This window comes from Mus caroli, unplaced genomic scaffold, assembly GCF_978045245.1.
Source record: "Mus caroli unplaced genomic scaffold, Mus_caroli_1 scaffold_5, whole genome shotgun sequence".
In the NCBI taxonomy this organism is placed as follows: Eukaryota; Metazoa; Chordata; class Mammalia; order Rodentia; family Muridae; genus Mus; species Mus caroli.
The window spans coordinates 53,992,416-54,013,143 of record NW_028227260.1 but is presented as its reverse complement, the minus strand read 5'-3'; the positions used below and the strand labels follow the sequence as shown (position 1 = coordinate 54,013,143).

Sequence of the window (20,728 nt, the reverse complement as noted above, 5' to 3'; positions counted from 1 at the left end):
GCTATTATCATATAGCAGTAACAAGTACTGTTTCATACATGGAAGAAAGCAAAGTAATGATATTCTACAGACAGAGAAGAAAGAGGAAAGTGCTACTTAACCTGTCATTATAAGGTGTAGCACTAACTTACCATGGGAGTTATTTTACCATAGTATTCAACTATCTATAGTTTGAAATTGTGACTAGATATAAGCTTGATGGTAGGGTAAGTGACTTAAATGGTATTGGTTTTATCCATTTATTTCCACTCAATAGATAGAGTCAATATCATCTACACAGTATTTGAGAGAAAGGTACATAATGAACATAGTAGATACCAAAGATCTTCTCTGCTTCCAGGGATCATATTATTGTAAAGGAGATAAATTTAACAGAATATCCATAACATTTAATGCAATATTAAGCCTAAAAGAATCTTTAAAGGATTCTCTGTGCTATGAACTTGTGTAGGAAAATAGAATCTAAACTATGAGGGGAATCAAGTAAGGATTCCCTGAGGAAGAATAACATAGAGCTAAGAATGCATGCTGTAGGAATCAAAAATGTTGAAATGGGGGAGTCATTGTTCAGGAAACTTATAGTATATATCAGGACTCTGTGGCAGGAAACAACAGAAGCAGCCAAAGGACACCTACAGTGACCATGCATAGAGAGCTGTAGGGAAGAAATTGGTCAGCAACAGAATTGTAAGGTTAGGGGCCAGATGGCTAGCTGTAAAAAAGAACTAATGATTTGAAGCAACAGACTTTTTGAAGCTACATAGTAAATGCCAGTTTTCCGTAATCTGTGATAAATAATCTTAAAATAACCATCATCAAAAGATGGCCGGGCTGCCCCGCAGGTTCATCAAGGAAACCCAGCGTTTGCTGGCAGAACCAGTTCCTGGCATTAAAGCAGAACCAGATGAGAGCAACGCCCGTTATTTTCATGTGGTCATTGCTGGCCCCCAGGATTCCCCCTTTGAGGGAGGGACTTTTAAACTTGAACTATTCCTTCCAGAAGAATACCCAATGGCAGCACCTAGAGTACGTTTCATGACCAAAATTTATCATCCTAATGTAGACAAGTTGGGAAGAATATGTTTAGATATTTTGAAAGATAAGTGGTCCCCAGCACTGCAGATCCGCACAGTTCTGCTATCAATCCAGGCTTTGTTAAGTGCTCCTCATCCAGATGATCCATTAGCAAATGATAGAGCCGAGCAATGGACGACCAACGAAGCCCAAGCCATAGAAACAGCGAGAGCATGGACTAGGCTCTATGCCATGAACAATATTTAAGTTGATCAGATCATCAAGTGTACACGGCTTCTCCTGTTCTGCCAAGACTTCTTCCTCTTTTTGTTTGCATTTAATGGACACAGTCTTAGAAACATTACAGAATAAAAGCCCAGGCATCTTCATCTTTGGTGATTTCATGCACATTAGCAAATCTGTCTTGTCCTGATTCACTGTTGTAAAGCATGAGCAGAGGCTAGAAGTACCATCCGGGTTGCTGAGAGATGCTGAGAAGCAGGACCCTCTGCATTGCGTCCTTTCCCATCATGGTTAAAGTACAAGGTACTGTGAATGAAGGTAGTTGTCAGGGTTAGCTGACAGGTGTATGGGTGTTATTTTATTTTCTAGGGGGAAAGTAGTTTTATTTTAATTTTATGGCCTCCTTTACCCTCCCCCTCTTAAAGGATCTAATTGCAGTGGTTAAATGCAGCTAACCAGTTTTTAAAGAATATGCTCTCTAGCCAAGTCTAACTTTAGACGCTGTAGATGGACAAGCTTGATTGTCTGAACCAAAATGGAAACATTAAATAAATATCACAGCCCTCACTAATAACATTGTGACTTTGCTGTCAAGTGTAGATTCTCCATCCCCCACCCCCACCCCGAAAAGACAAAGAAAAAGCTTGTGACCATTTTTGTATGGCTTGTCTGGAAACTTCTGTAAATCTTATGTTTTAGTAAAATATTTTTTGTTATTCTAAAAAAAATAACTTTCATCCCTTTAAAAATCTGTGAAAAAAAAATTAAAGAGAATATCAATGATAAGAAAGAGGCAGAATAAAGTACAAAAATGAAAGAACTTGTGAGTAACATTTAGAAATACATCCCAATTGTCCAGCTATTTTAGTGCTGAGGATAAACCCAATGAAATTGAAATCAGCACACGGAGTAAATACCTTCATACAAGATTATTCACAATTCCTAAGGCATGTAATCATCCCATAATCCCAGTAATAAATGAATGGATTTTAATACATGTGTGTATACTTAATGGCTGAATATAGGTCATGAAAAGAATGAAATCCTATGATTTCCAGAACTATGAATAGAATTGGAAATCATCAGGTTAAATGAAATAAGTCAGAAACAAAGAGAAAAATATAACATGTTCTTATTTATATGCAAAAATATGATATTGATTTTATACTATTGGAAAGTAAAGCAGTGTTTAACACAGAATAGGAAATGTTTGGGAGAGGGAGAATGAAGAGAGTGTGATTAAGTAGTACAGAAGTGTAGTTGTATAAGGAGGATGACCTATATAAGTTCTGTAACATAACTGCATAGCTATAGTTCATAGTAAATATTTGACATGGAAGGTTTGCCAGTTAGCTAAGTATTATTTATTATGAGTTGTATGTGTGTGTTGAAATACCATACTTTATCATATAAATATTTAAAATGTGTCCTTAATGTCAATTAAAAAAAAAGGATTTGTATGATGGATCAAAGTGTAAAGGCCCATGCCACCAGTCCTAATAATCAGAATTGGACATCAGGGACCCACATGGTGAAGGAGAGAACACATTTTTGTAGTTGTCCTCCCCACACTCACATACAGTGTGTCATGAGGACACTCACAACTACACACATATATACAATAAATAAGTGAATCAATGTTAAACATGGTCAATGATTTAAAATTCTATTTTATTTCTTGTTGAATATGTATACATGAATATAAATTATTTATTGGTTTGGGGGAGGTGATGACATGCTACATTTTTGTGAATCACTTTATTCAATGACAAAATGATTGCACTATTATCATCAGTTAAATATTTAGGTACTTTAATAACCAGGGACTGTTATGAAAATAGCTATAATAAGCACTGTTCTGTAGAGTAAGGAAAGCAAAGTGACTACCTATGATATGGTAGAAACAATGAATAGGATGAATAATGTGCAATTTGGGGAATGGAGTACTGAAGCATGAAAGCTGTCTTCTGCTTCCAGAAGGGGTAAAGGCAATTTTCTTTCTCTCTCTTTTTTTTTTTTGTCAGCATAAGTATAGTTTCTCACATTTTAATTCAATCTAAGCCAGAAGTAAATTTAATTCAGATGTATTACTCAATATATTTCAGAATAAGTCAAAGAAGAATAGGTTTTTAGTAAGAAAAATACTATTTTTGTATTTTACTATGTATATAACATTTTATATAGCATAATTGAAACAAACCATGTAGATCTTATTATTAGGCATCACGGAAAGTAGCCAATATTACTGGCTACCCTCCAAAACCTGATGGTATGATTCTATTGCTTGAGTAAGAGAACATGAAAATATCAACTTTATATATTTATTCAGAAGCTTCATCTCTACTAGCTAGCTTTCATAATACTGAAATGCTCTATGTATGCCACCAGAGAACAAAAGTAACCATTAGCTTTGTTCAGTTGCTAACTCTGTGAGCTACGACAATGACTTGCTTGGCTAGACATGCACACTTGAGCAATAGTGCCATGGACACCATGAGACTAACCAATTTCTTGCTGATTATATTTAAGTGCAAACATGTAAAAAATAATCTCAAAGAACTAATAAAAATAAAAAACATAAAAGAACATATTATTAATAAAATTCCCAAATCTTCATAAATAAACAAGTAAAACATTTACACATGCACTTGAAAGTATGATCTTTACCTATGAGAGGGAAAGATATATGGTTTTTACCTAAACAAGGAGTGGTACTAAATCTCTGTAGATTGGGGCTTGGGAAAGAATTTCAGTAAAGCAGTGAAAGGGTACATGATGTCTGGATATGGTAAAAGAAGCACAGATACTACACTTGAATGAACTTGGGAAACACACTACTTTTTAACTTCCCTTTGTGCTTTTTGTGTACAAAGGCTTAGGTATGAGGTACTTTCCTTCCATGAAGTCTCTTCTCTTAATTCAGTGTCGCTCTATTTCACATTACAAGTTCACATAGATAATTTACTATTCTCTTCCCACTTCTTTCCCTCTCCAGGAATGATTCTTCATTTTGTTTTCTCCTTGTTACATTTTCTTGGTAGAATTTGCTGGCTAGATGGGAAAACTTTCATTTAAATCAGGTTAAAATTTTAGTCTAGATAGCTGTAATGTTCCTAAAGTATCAACTTGAACATGCAAAGAACTATTATTTCACTAAACACTTGGTTGAGATTTAAAAGTCAACCAAATATGGTGAGAACCTTCTAATACATATTTGTTCAGTATGTTTGAGATTTCAGAATAATATATGTTAATGCCCAGGATTCTCAGATCCTATTGCCTATCTTTCATATTACATTCTTGCTTTAGGGGTGAACCTATTTGCAGAAAAAATATAAAGCAATATATTACGAACTAACTGTACTTTTTAGCATTCTCTGTTTTTAGTAACTTTGCAACACTGAATTTTGTTTTCAGTTTTTCAAGACAGGGTTTATCTGTGTAGCCCTGGCTGTCCTGGAACTCACTCTATAGACCAGGCTGTCCTTGAACTCAGAAATCTGCCTGCCTCTGCCTCCCAAGTGCTGGGATTAAAGGCGTGTGCCACCACACCCAGTAGAACATTGAATTCTTGTTCCATGGTAAGAGAGTTTATTTCTTATAGTTAACTGCAGATAAATAAAGCAGCAACTTCACACTTAGTGTAACAGAGTATTAAATATTTACAAATTTTTAATTTATAGACTTCAAGTTGTGTTTAAACAACATAACATGGAATTTAGGGAGAGAGGTTTAAAGGTTGATATGAAAGAACCATGTCTGACAATTGATGTCTAACAATTGGTTAGAAGGTAAAATCTTGCTGAGTGAGAGAGAGAGAGAGAGAGAGAGAGAGAGAGAGAGAGAGAGAGAGAGAGAGGGAAAGGGAGAGAGAGAGAAAGGAAAGTGTATTTGAGAGGAAAAGGAAAAACATTTAATTTTCATGTAAAGACAGACATGTATTTTTATTTTTAACTTTTTATTTTTTTCAATTTAAAAAAATGTTATGTAATCTTTTTTTTTTTTTTACACTCCAGATTTTCCCCCCTTCTGGTTCACCTTCTGACTTTTCCCCATCCCATATCTCCTTCCCAACCCCTGTCTCCACGAGGGGAGGAGGTCCCCACTCCTTTACCCCCCACCCTACCAGACCCCTAAACTCCATGGGGCCTCCAGTCGCTTGAGGGTTAGGTGCATCTTCTCTGAATGAACCCAGATCGGGCAGTCCTCTGCTGTATGTATGTTGGGGGCCTCATATCAGCTGGAAAATGCTGCCTGGTTGGTGGTCCAGTGTCTGAGAGATCTTGGGTGTCCAGGTTAATATAGAAGAAGTTTTAAATCTTTCCAGGAGTACAAGTGATACATAGCCATTTGTTAAAGAGGTCTTGTTATACCCACTTCTCATCAAAGCATAGTAAGAAATCCTTATTTTGGCTACAGTGCATATTTTATAGAAAGTTAACACATTCAATATAATTGTATTTTTGATAACGGAAGCTAAAAGAATTAAAGCAATGGGTTTTCTCTTAAATTTAGTTCAACACAATGAATCCTATGAAACTCTACTTTAATGTCAAATGAAATCTTACAGTATGCTAACAGAAGTGTGCATAATAAGACTAGTTTACTTCATCTGAAAACAGAAAATGAATCACTGTAGCATATGAAAACAGGTGTAAGGGGAGTAATTAACATAGACTGTGTATATTAGTAATGCACTGCAAACCAGAGTGTTTTCCATAGTAAGCTGTAATGCACTGAACACAAGGTGGCAAGGAAAAATGACCATTTGTGCATCATTAGCATTTGGAAACACAGTTCATTTGAAATATGCAAATGACTTAACAGCAGATTAAGACATGGAAATCTACTCAGCTAAAGTCTTAAAGTGCTTGCTTACACAATCTTTGGTAATATGAAATGTGGATAAAACTATGTGTAACTGATAAATAGAGCCATAGTAAGATTTTAAAATAAATTTTCTATATATTTTCATATAGCTATTATCACTAAAATATATCGCAAATGTATAATGAAACTTCAACTATAGATGATTGTGTATGGTAAATGATAAATAGCTACACTGCTAAAACTATATTCAGAAGCTGAGCTGTGGTTAAGTGGCATGCTTTAGAAGTCTGAATGTGGAATATTCAAACCAAATGTCTAAAGCACCCAAAATGCTTGTTTAAAATACAGGCTGGGAGAACAGTGGTTTCATGCTTATTAAATTAGAGCCCATGAGTCTACAATCTCAGACACCACCCAATATAACCTCAAGATTGAGAGCTAAAATAATGCCAGACCATTGCTGCTCCTTGCCAGAAATTTCCCAGCTCTAAAAGAATTATACCAAGGTTATTTCAGAAAATTCATGCTATAATAAGTGAGGGAGTGAAGTCACAGAAATGCACAAATAAATTTGGGCAAAATTTTCCAGCTAAATATACAACATTTTTGATAAAAAATTGACAGTACTCAACCTTTTTGCTCTGTTAAAATCTACACAGAAGAAAGGATTTATCACACAAATATATCTAGAGGGATTTTGTATAGTGCACTAATACTTCTGGTTTATACTTCTGGTTTTTAATTCAATACAACATAGCTTTGTACAAATTGTTGAATTACTCTATACTTTAGTTACCTGTAACATCCTTATAGGGATAAAATACATTTATATATGAATACATATGATCCTTATAATAGAGCTTGTAGGAGCTATTATACAATATATATATAACTAATATGTATAAGCAGTTTATAACTATTATTAGAAAGGTTAGTATACAGTGATTAAATCATATTGTGAATCAAAGTAGTTAGGCCACTTATGAAAAAAATAGATCCCACAAGCTTTATTGTTTCATTTTTAACAATCAATGAGACATTCTTTATAATAAGAACATTATACTGTATTTAAAACCGAAATGGAATTACCTTTATTCTGCTTGACAAATAAAGTGCCATTATAGTGAATTCACATCACACTTAGCTGCTAAAACTGGAATTATATTTTATATTTGGAAAGCTGTTGGAAGTTCTCCAATGCCTGAGATAGCCTTACTATTATAATTTCAATACACAAGCTTTCCAAGAGTTATTTTAATAAATATTTATTCATCATGTAAAAGTGAAGAAATTATGTCATACATGGATAACTATTATTGTAAGAAAGATGGAAAACAACCTGAGTTAAATTCTCAAATGGGTCTTTCATGATAACATTTAAAGTATAAAACTATTTCTGACATACTAGAATAGGGGTGCTCTATATCAGTGTAGACTCAGAACACTGACATAAGGTTTTCTTTAATTATCTGATTCTGCTTTATCATCAAATGATTACGTATGTACCTAAATCTAGAGCGTCACCAATAAGGTATACATTTTACTTTCTATCATGTCCAAAATAAACAAATACTCTCACTGTAGTTTTTAAAGATTAGCAATTTGTCTCGCTATCAGCATGTTCCTTAGAGGATTCATCTAAGCTTGCTAAAATCATTGGCTTTCCTTAAGTCACTTTTTAAAAGATAAGTATAGTTAAGGTATTCTTCAAAAGTTATGTACCTTCCAGTAAATTATTTTTTCTTCTTATATTCATAATGTTGTCATTAAGTAATAAATATGGCAATTTATTTAACAAACATAATCAATGCAGGCACACAGATTGAAAACAGTTGAATGATTTCTCTTCATAAATTATTTCCTATGTCAGAATAAATATGCTATATGAGAAATGTATTGAAGAATGGAAAAGCATGTAGAGGACTGGAAGAAGGTTGTGAAGTAGTGTGAACTAATCAACTCCTTACAATACACACACACACACACACACACACACACACACACACACATATATATATATATATATATATATACACACACATATATATACATATATATTCATACCATTCTTGACTTATTTTATATATTTTTTTTTTTTGTTTTTTTTTTTCGAGACAGGGTTTCTCTGTGTAGCCCTGGCTGTCCTGGCACTCACTTTGTAGACCAGGCTGGCCTCGAACTCAGAAATCCGCCTGCCTCTGCCTCCCGAGTGCTGGGATTAAAGGCGTGCGCCACCACGCCCGGCCTTATTTTATATTTTAAACTCTTCTTTCAAGCATGTTCAGGAAAAAAGTGTAGTAAGAAAATAGTTTAGAACTAACATACTGACCTCAATGAGATAGATTAGCTTAAGGATGAAAACTTTTAGAGAAGGCGAAAATTTTAAGATACATATTTAAAAACATGAGTATATTTTGTGTTTGTACAAGTTAACAGTAACTGTATTTTGATTGCATAGTGAGTCTGCTCTCATATATCTATATATTTTTGTTATCTAAGTTTTAAGAAACTGAAAATTATGCAGTTGTTTTCAGAGGAAAAAGAAGAGAAATTAATGCAAATACGTCTATCTGCTGACCTTTAGCCGATGTATTCAATGTATCTTTTACCTGATAAGTACTTTATGCTTTCTCTAGATGGATTGGGCACATTTCTCACAAACAAAGAAGTCTTGTTTGTTGGCCTACTATCTAGATAGATCACAAAATTAATACCTACTTTCCTATATGATGAGACAATACTATTTATTGTAAGCCACCACTAATTGGTGAATATAACCAAGATTAAGTCTTACACTGGAAATGGCACGATTTTTCAATGGAACCAAATTTGTCTCACTCACTGGATATATGACCACCAATACTTTTGGTTGCTTATTTTGCAAATCATTTTATATGCACTATGTGCTTATTAAGTTGTCATTATGCAGATTATATTTATCATGTGATATTTTTTAAAATTGCAAACAATGCCAAAGAGCAGCTATACAAAAACTTTTTTTAAAAATGTAAAGAAACAAAAGATAGTAATCAAGAGGCAGGGCAAGTTACACATCAGGAATCTAAATCCAGTACTTCCAGACATTTGAGCGTGAGAGGAAAGACTATAATGAGAGTACGCGTGTATAAAAATATTCAGTATGTTTTCCCTTCCCTTCAATGGAGATGAGCGAACTACAAGTGTCAAAACTTGTGAAAATAACAGCAGATTCACACTACAGCAATTATTTTTATAAGAGTGCTGCTAACCCGGGGTTCCTTGAAAATAGCACATTTGCTGTAAATAATCTGAAACATAATTTTAAACTACTGTTCCAAAGATAAATCATTACTTTTGTTTTAATACTGAGGACAAATAGGCTTTAGTTTCAAACTCCAAGTGTATCCTTACTCAATGAGAAATATAGATGTTGCTAAAAATGTTAGGTCGAGGTTGCTATTTCAGTAGGTAACATTCAGTCAAAGTCAGTTAAAGAAACAGTAACTTTATAAATACCTTGAAAATTAGGAGACAGGGGTGGGGGGCGTGAGAGAGAGAGAGAGAGAGAGAGAGAGAGAGAGAGAGAGAGAGAGAGAGAGACAGGCAAGAAAATGAAAGAAAGAAGAAGGAAGGAAGGAGGGAGGGAGGGAGAGAGGGAAGGAAGAAAGAGAGGGAGGGAGGGAGGGAGGGAGAGAGGGAAGGAAGAAAGAGAGGGAGGGAGGGAGGGAGGGAGGGAGAGAGGGAAGGAAGAAAGAGAGGGAGGGAGGGAGGGAGGGGGGAGGGAGGGAGGGAGGAAGGAAGGAAGGAAGGAAGGAAGGAAGGAAGGAAGGAAGGAAGGAAGGAAGGAAGGAAGGAAGGGAGGGAAGGAAAATCATACCTACCCTCAATGACCTCCCTTACTACTCAAGTTCACTGGCCTGCAGGGTAGCAATCTAAAAACACCCTCTGAAGCTGACCCTCACTGACTTTGCAACGTCACTTGTTGCCTTGGAAGACTCTCCTGTTAATCCACTAACAGCAAGGAAAATACTCCCACCTAGAATACCATCATCCTGAAAACCACCCTTGTTTTTGAGCTCCAGCTGTGACAAGAAAAAAGAATCCTTACCATCCCACTACCACCTCCCCAACACACACACACCACACACACACACACACACACACACACACACACACACACACACACACACACACACACTGCTCTACTCCACAAAGTTTGCAGGATTAAAAGGACCCAATTCACTGTTGGTGACCTTCACAACAACTGTTCTGGTGCTTTGTTTGTTTTGTTTTTGTGTATTGTTTTGTTTTGTTTTGTTTTGTTTTGTTTTGTTTTGTTTTGTTTTGTGTTTCGAGACAGGGTTTCTCTGTGTAACCGGGGCTGTCCTGGAACTCCCTCTGTAGCCTGGCTGTCCTGGAACTCCCTCTGTAATCCAGGTTGTCCTGGAACTCAGAAATCTGCTTGCCATTTGGGATTAAAGGCGCGCACCACCTTGCCAGGCTCTGGTTTGTTTGTTTGTTTGTTTGTTTGTTTTTGTTGTTGTTGTTTTTTTTTTTGTTTTTTGTTTTGTAAACTCAGAGAACCTGCAGTGTAAAAGGCTGTAACATTCTGAACTGCCTATCTCCTTCTGCCTTCAGAACTGCTCCTGGTATTATGAGGCCTACAGGATAAGGGACTTAACACTTCAGCACTACACTTTTTCAGCAGAAGACACTACTCCAATGGCTTTGGCATCTCTTTTTCTCTTCTGCTTCATGTGGCCTGCTTGGTAATCAAATAAGAAGCAGCCCATCTCTCCCAGTCCCCTATCTACCTGCTCACACACACAGAACAAACCACAATAGGAACCATGCTCTATATGACCCACATTGGAAGATATCCTAAATGCTGTGCCCTTCATCCTACCACCTCCTCACATCCCCTGTTTATCTCTTCTACTTACATCTCACCATCCCACATGGGAGACATTGCTCAGCAAACAAAAGCATAGACTGCTTTTGCAGATGACCTGAGTTTATATCCCACTGTACATGCTGTGTGGCTGGCAGCAGCCTATAAACTACATATAGCTCTAGGGCATCTGATACCCACACAAATCTAAGTAAATTGGAAACAGAAATGTATATTTGGAAAAAGGAGATGTTGACTGGATTGGAAAACAGGATCTCTATTTGAAGGTGATGTGATTCTTTACATTAAGAGAATCTAAAAATTCCATTTACTCTGAGAGCAGATCCACACTTAACATAAAGTGTGAAATTATAAAATTAACAGAAAAGTCAGTAGACTGTCTATATATTAGTAACAAACATATTGGATAAGAGATCATTGGAATGAGCCCATTTATAATAGCCACCAAAGCTAAACAAATAAACAAAATGACTGGCAAAAACATAACCAAGGAAACAAAAGACTTCTACAATAATAATATTAATACAATGAAGAAGGAAATTGAAAAAAAAATCCTAAAAGTTACTCATAGATAAGAATCAATAGTCTGAAAATGGGCAAGTTATCAAAGTCAAAATTCAAATTTGATGCAATCCAATTTAAAACTCTAAGGCCACTTTACATAAACATAAAAAAATCCAAAATTTATATAGATACCAAAAGACCAAAAATAGCTGAAGCCATCTTATACAAAAGAGGGAATGCTAAAATCACCTTCATTCCTGATATCAACTTCTAGTAGGGATCATAGCCAGAAAAGCAGCATGGTTCTGGCACAATAAAAAAGATAATGCCCTAGCAGAAGAATAGAACGAAAGACCCAGATAGAAGATTTTACAATTATTTGTACCAGATTTTTGACAAAGATGACAAAATATACAGTGGACAAAAGAGACTCTTTTCTACCCTTCTACAAACACTTTGCCCAAAACTCAACTCCAAATGGTTCAGAGGCCCTCAACCCAAAATCCAATGATACTCTGGACTTCCTATAAGAAAATGCTTCAATTTATAGATAAAGACAAATAGTTTTGAAGTACTACTCCAGTAACATAGGGAATAAGAGCTAACATTAATAGATGGGCTCTGAATAAACTAAAAAAAGCCTCTGGACAGCAATGGAATCTCTCAAATAAGTAAATAGAGTGAAAGGCAACATTGCAATATATTCATCCAAATGAATGTGCAAGAATAAAGAAATAAAGAGTCCAATTATAAATGTGCTAGGGACACGAAAGAAATATTCTCAGTACAAGAAATATAAACACCATTTAAACACTTTAAAAAAATATGTTCAGCATACTTAGCTACTAGGTCAATTATGATTAAAACTAGTTTAAGGTGCCATCTTACCCTCAGTAAAAATAGCCATCATTAGGAATATAGTACTATGCAAGCTTCCAAAGGAGTGGAACAATTAAGTAGTCCTATCTAGCTGCAATGCCTATAAAGCATGACAATTACCTGCATGACAAGATACGTGTACAGGTGTAATAAATGGCAATAGCATGTCAGTGGTATTCAACATCTCATTAATTGGACTGAAGAACCATTCAACAGGAAAGAAAACGTTCCTGATGCTGAAATCTAGCCAGCTTTCATGGCTTAGTGAGATCAAGATACTAGCATCATTTTGGTAACTGTATTAGTTAGGGTTTTACTGCTGTGAACAGACACCATGACCAAGGCAAGTCTTATAAAAAACAACAACATTTAATTGGGGCTGGCTTACAGGTTCAGAGGTTCAGTTCATTATCATCAAGGTGGGAGCATGGCAGTATCCAGGCAGGCATGGCACAGGAGGAGCTGAGAGTTCTATGTCTTCATCCAAAGGCTGCTAGTGGAAGACTGACGTCCAGGCAACTAGGGTGAGGATTTTATACCCACACCCACAGTGACACACCCATTCCAACCAGGTCACACCTATTCCAACAAGGCCACACCTTCAGATGGTGCCACTCCCTGGTCCAAGGATATACAAACCATCACATTCCACTCCCTGGTCCCCATAGACTTGTTCAAAAACATGAGTCTATGGGGGCCACACTTAAACATAGCATAATGCAAAATGCATTTAGTCCAACTTTCAAAGTCCTCATAGTCTATAGCAGTCACAACAATGTTAAAAGTCCAAAGTTCAAGGTCTCTTCTGAGATTCATCCAACTTAATTAACTGTAATCTCCAGAGCAAGGCAGGAAACCAGCTGGGCAAACTCCAAACTCTGCATCTCCATGGCTGATGTCAAAGCGGTCTTCAGATCTCCACTCCTTTTTCATCTTTGTTGACTGCAACAAACTGCTTTCTCCTAGGCTGGTTCCACTCCCTGTTAGCAGCTTTCCTCAGCATGTATCCCATGGCTCTGGCATCTTTAATACCTTTGAGTCTCCAAGGCAATTTCAATGTTACAGCTTCTTGTTTCAGTGTCTGGGATTCCACTTGATCTTTTGGACTCCTCCTAAGGGCTGGTATCACTTTTCCATCTCTGTGCTCTGTAGCACTCTAAGCTCAGGTTGATCCACTCTACTACGGCTGCAGTTCTTGGTGATCACTCCATGGTACTGACATCTCCAATACACTGGGGTATTCCACACCAACTAGGCTTCACCAATAGCCTCTCATAGGCTCTCTTCAGGGTTCCAAGCCTCAAATCCTTTGCATGACCCCTTCAGTCCTAAGCCATCAACTACAGCTGAGGCTTCACCTTCTCCAATGGCCTTCCCTGGCCTCTCACAGTGCTAAGCCTCAGCTTCTCTCCATGATCCCTTCATTCCTTCACAAGCAGTACCACCTGAGTGTCTCTTACACATTACCAAGTCCAGCCGCAGCATGAGGTACAACCTTGGGTATCTCTGGAACACAGCTTCTTTGTGCTCCCAGAAAACAATTTCCAGAAGATTTCACCTCAACAATGCTGGCCTCTTCTTAATTACCGCTAATTCCTTAGCTCCAGCTAACCAGCATCAATTTTCGCAGTAGTTCCTTCCATTCTTAACTCTAGAGCCAGAGGCACATGGCTGAAGCTGCCGAGTTCTGCTGCTTACAGGAACTAGAACATGATCCCCTTGTCCTATTACATTATCACTAGCTTTATGTTTTCTGAATCCTTCACTGCCTAAGCTTGCCTATCCTGGTTCTTGCTCTGTAGATTGACCTTGAATGCAGAGATCAGCATGCCTGTCTCCTGAGATTAAAGGTGTGTACCACAATGCCTGGATTTAATTTAGCTGGGTAGGATCTTGCCCCAAGGTCCCACTCCCTTAATCTTTATCTCCTAGAACACAAGATTTTGCTCCATTTCACTTCCTAGTACTCCTTTAATACTCAAACCATATATTTTATATTTTTCCTTTCTAAGCTTGCTATGCTTGTTCAAACTTCTCTTCATAAGACTTAACCAGAGAACAAAGTCTCTGCTGGGCTTTTTTGAAACTTCTTTTGTCAATGCAATTAATCCAAGTCTCTTCACCTTAGCCTCAGGCAAACTTTTCAGACAAGGGCAAAAAGTAGCCACATTCTTCACCAAAATACCACAAAACCAGTCTTTATGCCACATTCTGAAATTCTTCTCCTTTGAAATCTCTTGGGCCAGGTCAACACAGTTCAAATTACTCCCAGCAACTAAGTCTTCCATATTCCTACTAGGATGACCCATTAAGCCCCATTTAAAGCATTCCATTGCTTTCCAAATACAAAGTCCCAAAATCCACATTCTGTCAAATAAAAGCATGGTCAGGCCTATCACAGCAATACCCCACTCCTGGTACCAACTCCTGTATTAGTTAGGGTTTTACTGCTGTGAACAGACACCATGACCAAGGCAAGTCTTATAAAAAACAACAACATTTAATTGGGGCTGGCTTACAGGTTCAGAGGTTCAGTTCATTATCATCAAGGTGGGAGCATGGCAGTATCCAGGCAGGCATGGCACAGGAGGAGCTGAGAGTTCTATGTCTTCATCCAAAGGCTGCTAGTGGAAGACTGACGTCCAGGCAACTAGGGTGAGGATTTTATACCCACACCCACAGTGACACACCCATTCCAACCAGGTCACACCTATTCCAACAAGGCCACACCTTCAGATGGTGCCACTCCCTGGTCCAAGGATATACAAACCATCACAGTAACCCAACACAATTATTCACTACATTGTAACTTTATCTTTATACTCACAGGTAAATGTAGCCACCACTGCTCATCAAAAAAGCCACTCTTTACAGAAAATGAAGATCATCACAGAAAACAACTGGACACAGTACATAAATCAACAAATTGTGGAAATTCTAGCCTCAATGGATCCATCTACACCACAGCTACTGCATCTGTGTATCTAAGGCTTAAGGAACATCACAGAATAGGTGGTAGAAGGATTGAAAGAGCAAAAATACCAGAACATTTGTTGTGAAACAACAGTCCTTTCAAGAAAGGCCTGCAAGAACATTACTTCAGCAATGATAACATCAATACACATGCTAACAAAAAAGGGAGAAAATCTCATGGCTTCACATTTTTTCACACAGAGATAAATGCAACTAATGACTTCTGGGAAAAATAATTGGCTTCTCACAAAGATGATCCCCTTATTGGCAGTATAAAGCAGAGTTGTTAGCCTTGAAACCATATACACACACCACCAACAACACAGATAGACTCAGCAGGTTGTATTTATATATGTATTTTGTAAATACATACACATACAATAGAAGTCAAAAAGTTGGTCATATTAACTTCAGAGTTGGGGGACAAAGGAGAGGTTTGAGAGAGAGAGTCATCAGAAGGCAAAGAGAGGATGGATAATGATGTAATTATATTTTAATTAAAATATATTAAAAACAGAATACAAATGTCAGCAAATATAAGTGTAGCTGTAGGAGAAAGTGTAGAGTTTATTCTGCTAGTGAAGATGTAAAGAGGTATCAGTCACATTGAAAATCATTATTGTAGGTCTTCACAGAATGATAAATGAAAAGTATCATATAATCCAGTTATACCACATCTGGGCATGGACTTAAAACAATTTACTTCCAACTACATAGGTAATTGTATGTCCATGCGTATTGCTGACCGATGTACAGTAGCTATGGTGCTGTATTAGTCTAGATATACTTCAACTGTTGAGTAGATATTAAACATGTGGTACTTATGCACAGTGGGATTCTATTTACTTGTAAGGAATACCTTTCAAAGCAAAGGATGAAACTTGAAAGACTTGTACTCTGAGTTCAGTATTCCAGTCCAAGAATAACAGGCACCAAATGTTTGATTTTATATGGGGATCATGGCTTATTATAGTAGCATTGATAAGCACTCCTATTCCTGGTTAGGAAAAATGTCCTTGTTTTCACTATGATCATGAACTTTTAATTACTAAGTTATAAAAATAATAGCTGTGGAAGAAAATATATATCAATCTGGACCTCATCATACAGCTTATTTCTAGTACTTCAAAGCATGCTTCTCTGATTTTAAAGGCCCTGTGCAAATATAAAATACTACACAAGTGTCATTTCTGCTTGGTAAGAGGAAATCACTCATTGTTTAGGATTCATCTCAGTGGTGTTCACATCCTGTTAAGGCCTTTATACTCCTTGTGCCTGAGGCAAGAAGATAGCACTATTCCTTGTGTAAAAACATAGGGTATTTTTGATGTAATACATCTCTCTGGACCCAGCATGAGTGTCTAAGACTGCTTATGCATTTCCAAAGCTGCACATTTATGTGAAAATAAAGAACTGATTTAGATTAAGTTGTCTTACATGGAGCTCAGGCCTGGTATATAACTTCTGAAAAATATTTGTAGCTGAGGAGGCAAAACATTAATATTTAAAAGAACTAGTTTTCTGACACTAAATCTCCCTCTGAAAAGTAAAGGAAAATTATGAGGTTGGGATCAGATGAGTGCAGAGGGAGGTAATAAGAACCTTTGAAATTAATTATTTACATTGTCTTAAACTTGTATTTTTAGTCAACTTAGCTGCAGTTGCACTGTGCACCCTTGAGGAGAAGTCATAAAGGTTACTTCAGCTCGGCCTGCATACCACTCAAGGGAGTTAAAGCCAGCACTGCCCATGGGATGTGCTCCGTGTGCTTCAAGCTCCACACTGAGTAGAGGGAGTTCTAGTCCTGTGCATGGTCTCAGATCATGCAACACAAATGCACGATCACATATCCATATTGTTTTCTTTCTTTATTTTGCAATGATCAATCACTATAATGCTAGTCATTTACTAGCAACAGAAAGTTACTTGTTGAGGATGCTTAGAAGTATAGATGAAACCATGAGCAAATGTAGTGTTAAGGAAAAGGTTTGCTTGGTGATTCCTGGAAAGCTGCTGTGCTTTTGTGGGTTTTTTTTTTCTTTTGTTGTTGTTTTTCTTTTTCCTGTGATCTTGTATGATACAGGGGCATTTATGAGATTACTGGGAACTCATTTATAACCTCATTAATATCATTCATTAAGCTCGACCATGGTAACATAAAATTCTCCCAAAAGCTCTACCAGGAAATCCTATTACCTCAGATGTTAAGATTTCCACATGTGAACCGAGGGCCAAGAAAAACAAAATATATACTGTTCAGCCTTTCTCTTTATCATATTAGGTTTTTAATCATCTGGTGAGTTGAATGAACTTAGTGTAACGTATCCTACTTCATGAGATATGGTTCCAAAACTATAATCAAAGTAAGAAGTAAAGCTATGGATTGAAGAACAAGTGCTTATTTCATTACAAAAAATAGAAAAGTATTCAACACACACAGTGAATTCAGACTTTAATACATTCTAAATAGATCTTTTACTCTGTGCTAAATCTGTATAATTTAACTATCTGTAATCTCATGGAACATTAAAATGTAACTATATTCACATAAATAATAACATTTTAAGTTCTGTAAACAGTATACCAAGTTATTTATTTTAAGAAAAGTCAGGATTTTTTAAATCAACTTGAGGAACTTTTTAAAAAGTATGAATGCTTATTTATATATCCCAATCAGTACAATAGAATTAAGACAATAATGACAATATTAATAGATGGTTAAAAAGTCTCTGCTGATACAGGCATGGTGGCATCCACTTTTAGTCACAACACCCTGAAGGCAAAGCCAGGTTGAGTTCAAAGCCAACTTGGGCCATGGCAGTCAAAGCTATGTATTGAGAACCAGTCACAAAAATAAGTCTGTGATGAACTTTCATTAGACTTATAATTTTCTTCTTCTAGTGAACTCTAATGAATATTTATTAAAATAATAATTAATCATTACTAAATAATACCCTGAATCTTCACAGTAATTAATCATAGATATAAACTATCAAATTTTACTTTCTGATTACTGTGGTGTAATCTGAGGTAGTGCTGATGTAATTTTAATCAGTAATATAAAAATTTACTAGGTTAGTTAAAAATGTAATTTTATTTTGAAATTCATGGGATATTTTGTCATACTTTCGTAATGAGTAATATTTCAAGAAACTTATTTAAATACTTGTGGGATAAATTATTTTCCAAGGTTCAGTGCTATTTAAATGTTGGATATGATACTAACCCCTAAATGGTATTATTGAAGTGTAATAATAGTGGGTGTGTTTTAATTATGTAAATATTTGATTATTATTAACTTAAACATACTGATATATATGTACAGAGTTCCCATATTCTCCTCACACAATTGTCAGAATGAAAGCATCTTTTAAATTTGAACTCACTAAACACATGGATCTTCATAGCAGCTAGCCTGGCAGCTATAGAAATACAATTATGCAAATTAGATGTGTGTTCCCTGAAGAGTCCTAATAGGATGATTGACCTATATACAGCCTAATTTGTTCTCATGCTTCCTCTTTATTGTTTTCCAGCTGCACAAGAAATTAAAACTTGTTAAATTATATTGCTCCCCAATTATATATCAAAGGTGCTCTGTCATTCTATGTCAAAAACGATCAGGCACTTTTTAACACTATTTTCTATAATATTGTAACAATGAGCTGGAATATAGAGCAGTTTCAAATCATCCAGACACAAGAATATCCTTTGTTTTTACATAAACACATCCCTTAAGACATGATTCCGAGGACTTTAAACATGTGTCTTTCAGATATCAGAAATTCACTGAGTTACTATGCTTTCTAGTGTTTCAGTCCTTTATGTACAATGCCTCCCTTTTTAATTAAAAATATATTCTTCTCTCATACAATACATCCTGATGACAGATTACCCCCCTCTACTCCTTCCAACTCCCCCATCCTCTCTTCCACAGATGCACTCCTGCTCCATTTCTCTTCAGAAAGGAGCAGAGCTCTAAAAAGAACAACCAAACACAGAACAATACAAGATATAACAAGTCGAGGCAAAAATACTCATATCGAGGCTGGACAAGGAAATCCTAAAGCAGGGAAAGAGTCCCAAGACCACGCAAAAGAGGAGGCACATCCATTTCCAATGTTAGGAGTCCAACAAAACCCATACCATACATGCAGAGAACCCATGCAGGTCTGTGGTTGGCATTCCAGTCTTTGTAAGCCTATGTGTTCTCTACTTACATTGGTTCAGTGGCCATGATCTCCTGTCATCGCTCATCCCCTCCAACACCTACAATCTTTCCTCTCCCTCTTCCTTAGATTTCTTGACATCCAAGGTGAGGGACCCAATGGATACCTCCATTTAGACTCTTTCTATACATAATGTCTATACTTATAGGCAGTCCCTATACCTGCTCTCATCTGCTGCATGGGAGTGGGGAGCCTCTCTGATGATGACTGGACAAGGCATCAATCTATGATTATAGCAGTGGCCAATCATGTTTGTTCTGCTCTAGATCTCTGGGCTATTTAGTCTCTGGTTCTTGTCCATCCAGGCAGTGTAGGGCATGGCCTCTTTCTTCACTCATGGGCCTCAAGTTAAACCAGACATTGGTAGGTCACTCCCATTTGTTCTGTACTGTAATGGACAATCTTGCAGGTAGGACAACCTATGGAAGGACTTTGAATCTTTGGGCTAGCAAAATAACTGAGTTTTGAGAACTCAGTGGGATGACCTGTAGGAGCTTGGAAGATAAGAAAACTGAGAGTAGTACAGAAGATGGAAGCCTGGCTTGTGAAGTTGCAGAAGGAAGTTAAAAGGCTCTATATAACTTGTTATTTTGAATTAAGATTCTGTTGTTCTGGTCAGCTGGGCCTGAAAAGTCAGCTGCCCCTAAAAAGACACCAGTACCATGAAAGTGAAACCTTCGCATTTCTGGAACAATTAATATTGGTTAGCTACAGCTGAGAAATTAGTGGTAAGAAGTGAAGTCTTCTTGCAAGTGTTTTATCAGGGTCAGCCTTCAAAAGCTGTGTTCCAGAAGCAGCTGAGATTATGCCTTATACTGGTCATCAAACTTGGTAGTGTAACTGTCACACAGGTAGAACTGCTTTGTTTTATTTTTACTTTTTTCAGTTCTTTATGAATTTTGCAGCATGCACCCTAATATTTCTCCCCTTGTACCCACCTTCTGTCCTTGGAACCTTCCCCCACAAAAGGAAAGAAAATCGTGTTATGGAAGCTATAGGGTATCACAGTGTGTCCCACAGTGTGTCGCACAGTGTGTCCACATTTCTATGCATTAACAAGGTCCTACATCTTTTAATTTGTAGGACCGGCCCCTTCACATACACATCAGCAGTTCACCAATAGGCTAGAAGTTGAGGTTGGCTAAATCAAAGCCCTGAATCTGAG

At 36.8% G+C, this 20,728-nt stretch overlaps 1 protein-coding gene across 1 annotated transcript; it reads left to right on the top strand.

Annotated features, from left to right (window-relative positions):
• Positions 1 to 822: 822 nt before the first annotated feature.
• On the top strand, positions 823 to 1,234 carry LOC110286869 (ubiquitin-conjugating enzyme E2 N). Its single transcript, XM_021153501.2, is given in 2 exon segments — positions 823 to 1,206; positions 1,208 to 1,234. Coding segments are annotated over 2 exon segments (411 nt in total).
• The last annotated feature ends 19,494 nt before the right edge of the window (positions 1,235 to 20,728 follow it).